We start from the raw sequence: 5,837 nt of genomic DNA, 5'->3' as shown, positions 1-5,837 counted from the left end.
TCACAATACTGGACTCCGCCTCTACAACCCAAATTCTAAAAATCAAAGAAGCCTTGCATATTCAGTGGGAGCAGCCCTCACTGAACAAACAGCTTCTTCATGTTAATTTATCTTTGTCATTCTAAATTTATTCAATTCTCCCCTTAGTGGCATTTAAAATACTGCACTCTGATCTTATCTTATCTTTATTTATATTTTGCTTTGTAGTACTGTTACGGTTCATTCCACAAATTTTTTGCTTGCATACATTGAATTTTTACTCTACATTATGTCTGTCTCTTATACACATCTAGATGTGTATAAGAGACAGATCCAATAGAACGTATATAAAACACAATAGCATACATCTTTAGTGTGAAAATGAAAAATGTGTGTTGAACATATAAACCTGGGGAGGAAAAGGTGGGTACTGCACACAGTGCACTCCACTTAAAAACTCTATTTTGCAGGCGTCAAGAACAAGCCCTCATCACTTTTCCCCTCACGTTTTGCATCAATGAGAAACGGGCCAATGAGAAATGAAAGGGTGGAAAGATGTCAGGCTGAAGATGATGTCACTGGAAGCCGTTGTTTTGATCCTACATGTAAGCAGTTCGGGATATTGGCCGCTTAATGCTGGCTATAGGAGTGACAGCTTCCGTCTTTAGACAGCACTGCTTGCCCCACTAGAGAATGGCGTAGAAACGGAGGCCTTACCAAAGCTCTTTTCCATTCCTTCCAGTTGCTGACTGCAGCCAACAGGTCATCGAGCACTTACAGAAAGGCAGACCATGCCTTAAATGGAGTACAAAAACTAAAGCTTACATGCTGGAATAACTATGCTTGATATATTAGATATTGACGTGACTGTATTTTTTTTTGTACATGAACTGGGTCACAATTGCATATTGACATTGCCGCTCTTAGCGAAGGAAGGCAGCATTTAAGAACTTAGAGCTGGCTTCACTCTCAACTGGTCAGGCAAGTTAAAGACAGCTCAAATGTCTTGTGAGTGCTTTTAAAATGAGAAACTCAATTGCCTAAAAATCAATAATACAATCAACTGGTCACTCCGATCGCATCATCTCCACGTGCATCACTTCAAAGCAAGCATCATGTTACTTTCGCCAGCATTTATACCCCGACCGTTCAAGCTGACGCTAAGGGCAAGTTTTACACTGATCTGATCAGCCTCGTACAGAACACCCCCACAGATGTCAAGGGCAACATCCTCGAAACACTAAAAGGGAGAAGTATCAGGTTGGCAACTTCCAGTCAGTTGCAATGAAAGCTGACATCCAGGTAAAACTTCAATCAAAGCTTTAGGATGCAAGTTACACTGCAAACTTCTGGCCAGAATTATTTTGTCACACATGAAAAATGCTATCCGCCAGACCTTAGAAGAAGTCCAAGGGTTCTCCACAAGGAAAAATCAAAGACTGGTTTGAAGAAAATGACAAGGAAATCAAAAACAATTTGTGGATAAACCTCGCAGCTACAAGGAGTTTTACAAAACACTGAAGGCAGTATGCATCTCTTCATACCAGATTCATTTCTTCATACCAGATTCGAAGTCATTTTACAGTGCTGACGGCTTCTTGCTTATGAGTTCACACCTACCTCGGCCTCGCATGTTTAGTGTCAGTTCCTCAACTAATACATACTCAAATTAGAGTTGGGATTAAGGAACATTTTTGTATCCATCTATATTTGTCACATTTAGTTTAGTTTGTGGTGCTACACTTTAGCTTGTGACAGCAGTTGGTGTAATGTCTTCTACAAAGTATAGGTGGAAAATTTGGGAACGGCCACTCGCTTGAGAGTTTACATCCACCTCGGCCTCATATTTAGATTCACCAGGATATGCAATCTAAAACAGCTGTTGATAACCAAGATAAAAACAATTTTTTATGATGTTTATGCCTATGTAGACTACACCCAGTTTCTAATTCATAATACACAAAAGCTGATACAAAGACACTGCTAGCACTGCAGCAGAAACCAATTGTAGACCAGCATCAAGACAAACACCCCATTGTCCACCCCTACCTTACAATGGTATAATCCATTGTTGCGGGTACATTATTGTACATGTATATCTATATTCATGGATTTTTATGACATTATATATTCATAGATGCCCCAGACTAAAAAAAGAGCGTATTCGTTTAGAGCGCATCCAAAAATATGCCACACGTAGAATCTTGAGAGTTGGTAGAGGTGAAATCCCATATGATATCAGATTGAAATCCACTAAACTTTTATCGCTTGAATGCCGTCAGGAACTGATTTTAATTTCTTTTGTTTGTAAATGCCTTTTTGGTCATATTGACTGTTCAATAATAAAAGAATATCTATCAGTTGATACTAGACATCTAACCATCCTTACATTTAATCATTTGTATTCTCGTACTGTTGTTCATCATAATTCTGTTATAGTACTTTTCCCCCGAATCTGGTCAAAATTGCCTGATAGCCTTAAATATGTCTTGACCTGCGAGTGAGCATCTATTTCAAATAAATTGAGGCAAATTAACCACCTCGTCTGTTTTTTTTTATTGAATATATATCTGTCAGTCATTTTGATACTAGAAATGTGTTTTGGCGGCCATTTTGAATATCTATTTGAATATTTATTTTGCATTTTCTCAATAAAGGTGTATGCTATGGTGTTTTATACATGTTCTATTGGATTCCTTGAACTAAACAACATAGGTTTTGACACCAAGATTGTGGTAATATGACACTTAGAGCCTTCAAACTGCCAAAATTGTGGCTTTTTTTGTTTTGTTTTGTTTTGTTTTTTTTATTTTGCATTTTCACGATAAAGATGTATGTTATTGTATTTTAATAATGTTTTACTGGATTCCTTGAACCAAAGAACATAGGTATTGACACCAAGATCATGGTAATGTGGACACTTGAATCATTTAAACTGCAAAAATTGTGTTTTTTGGCGGCCATTTCGATTTTTCCAATTTTCAGTGGGAACGGTTGGAGTGACATCATGGTTCCTGCAATTTTTGGAATCGGCATACTCAAAAACCCCCTAGGACAAAGTTTCATGCTTCTTTCCAGAAGTGCACGTCTTGACCAAAAAATGTCACATATCCGCCCCACTAGTAAGCTTAATGAAAATAATAAATCAATAATCATAGTAAAGATAATTATAATAATAATGAGAATGATAAAAAATACTAATGGTAATGATGATAATTGGTCTAGTACAAATGAAAAAAATGACAGTCGAAGAGCTATGTTTATACGATTATGACGTTATATGTTCCTATTATTTGAGCATTGTCATTACCATATACCTATTTATTTATATTGTATTTACAGTGGTACGCATTAAGCATAATTTGAATAGACGTAAAGTCAGTTGTATGAGAAGGTATAATTATTATGTGTATGTGTGCAGTGCAGCGGTCAGGTATATTATCAAGGTCCACTCGAGCATTATTAATTATAACTTTCGCCTTATTATTTGATAAACATGTATGTAAAATTATATTCTAAGGTATATAGAACATATGAGCAAATGTTTGCCCAGCTTGAAATTCGGATGCTTACAACAAAATGTTTGACTTATGTGGACGCCGCCGCCAAGTGACCAATTCGATTGAAACAGCCATTATCCGGGAGGATGACACTATCCACGGGGGAGGGGGTAATTATTGAAAAAAAAATTTTAGCTCTTGTATTAAAACCAGTGGACTGTATACCACCATTCATCTGTAAACAACTTGTCATTCAAATGATCAAAGCAATGATATACAATATTATCAAGGTTAGAAGACCAATCGGTTATTTAGTAAATAATTATTTGTCGACATATTCACATGGACGGATAGATTAGATTGGATTTATTTGGTGTGGACACCAACGATAACCCGCCCCCTCTCCTTTTGGAAAGCAAAAAGGAAAAGAAAAAAAAAAAAAAAAAAAAAAAAAACAGAAAGAAAAAGAAAAATGTAAAGAAAAAAAGTGAAAGAAAAAGTCTATTGCCCAAAGCGCCTTAAAGGTTATTTTCGGGCGTCTAGAGCACCGAATTTTCGCGGGTGCATGCCCCCGAACGAACACCTAGAGTAGTGTTATCTCGATCAGCACCACATTCGTCCCCCTTTCGTACATCTGTGCATCCGCCCCTGGAATTTACTCCCAGTGGGGTCATTCTGGTGTGATTACACCGGGAGGCAATCCCCTATATTCTTTTCCAAAGAGTGTACTGTGTTCTTTAACATGCACATTCACCATTATACAGTATAACAGGGGATTAAAGATATTGAAACTTGCATTTCAGCCTTCCAGCTGAAACACAAGAAGAGCAGCAATGGACATTGAACTGAGGACCAATAGGTCTCCACAGTTCAGCGCACACAGAGTGGCTTCCACCAGTTTAGCCGACTGAGCTATAATTGTTTTACCCCTCTATCTCAGAGGTACGTACCCCCCTCCCCACCGTTTTGCCACTAAATTTTAAAAATTTCAATGTATGCCTATTAATGTTATGTGCTACTCACTTATCTATTCTGAAACTGTTGTGTGCCCCCACCCCAGTTTGAAAAGTTCTGGATCCGCTCCTACTCTATCTTTCTCCATCTCGCTCTCAATCTGTTTAAGAACACATGATGATGTTTTTTACATCCAACAACAAGTAAATTTCCCAAATAAGAACAGTGCTCTAACAATCAATGAGATGTTTTAGTATTCGGGCGTGGAGTTGTTAGTAGGGAAGAAAAGGCCCATCACAGTGGCGCAGAACCTATGTGCTTCCACTGGCTAAAGCCAGTACCCATACCTTAAGCGGCCTGGGGTATTAATGGCATATTATTTTATTGCTAGGACCATGGGCCCAAAATTACCCAAGCGGGGACCCTTCACGATTACACAAAGTAGAAACGTATACGTCGACATTATAAACATTATGTCGACGCTGTTAGTAGCGTTTACCATATTATAGAAACACTATAATGTAGCCAACACTAAATGCAGCCACTCCCACCATCTCTCCCTATCTAAAGCCGCTCTATTTAACTGTTCGCATGCGTTTCCCTTTTTTATGGTATCTAGGAAAGCACATCTCTTTCTTCCTTTAGCTGGGTTTTCCATCGACCATCTAAGACAATTTTTAAAAGGCAATCCTGTCTAAACTGTATTGAATATTTGTAAAGAATATTTCGACTACCTCTGTAGTCTTTTGTTATAACGTATATAAGTTAAATACTGTTGTTGACTAACTTAATCACTTGAATCAACATCAGCAGAGACAATATGCTGTAAAGCGAAATAATAAAGTTCTTTTAAAAGAAGACAGAATTTCTTTTTTAAAGACGGGTTACGCCTGCACATATTTAATGTAAACCTAGAATTTTTTCAACTTACATGCTTTGAAGGTTAAAAGTAAGGTAAGCAGTCCAGTAATGAGACGACTTCCTGCCATGTTAAAATAGGCTTGTTGTATATAAAAAAAATAATAACAATTCCAGGGCCTGGTATATCGTATGATTTATCAGAACTATACCAATAATCACCTAAAGCTTGAGTCAATTTTTAGGCCAGGAGAAGTGTTTGTTAACGATTGGAGAGTAATTGGTTATTATATGGAAAGATACAAAGGACTGCCACGCTCTATGGATATCAATTCACATCATTTGAAGCGTAACGATACCCGTAACGATACTTGTCAATCTGCTTATCATAAATCTCATAGTGTTGAAACAGCTTTATTGGCCCTTACATGTAGTGTTCTAAATTCACTTGACCAAGGAAAAGGTGTCGTTCTCATGCTTCTCGACTATTCATCTGCCTTTGACACTGTTGACCATGTGATGCTTATGAATACCTTACTTACAGAA

General features: G+C 37.5%; 1 protein-coding gene across 1 annotated transcript in view; it reads right to left on the bottom strand.

Annotated features, from left to right (window-relative positions):
* The window catches only part of LOC117115994 (sushi, nidogen and EGF-like domain-containing protein 1), a 16,476-nt gene extending 11,054 nt beyond the window's left edge, over positions 1 to 5,422 (bottom strand). The window contains exon 1 of the mRNA XM_033259921.1: positions 5,365 to 5,422. Coding sequence (XP_033115812.1) covers positions 5,365 to 5,422 — 58 coding nt within the window. The remainder of the gene's footprint in view (positions 1 to 5,364) is intronic.
* Between the last annotated feature and the right edge of the window lie 415 nt (positions 5,423 to 5,837).

This window comes from Anneissia japonica, unplaced genomic scaffold (genome assembly GCF_011630105.1).
Source record: "Anneissia japonica isolate Jap-2015-1 unplaced genomic scaffold, ASM1163010v1 scaffold287743_len2803612_cov181, whole genome shotgun sequence".
NCBI lineage: Eukaryota > Metazoa > Echinodermata > Crinoidea > Comatulida > Comatulidae > Anneissia > Anneissia japonica.
The sequence above is the reverse complement of the archived record's forward strand: the minus strand, read 5'-3'. Positions and strand labels throughout refer to the sequence as shown.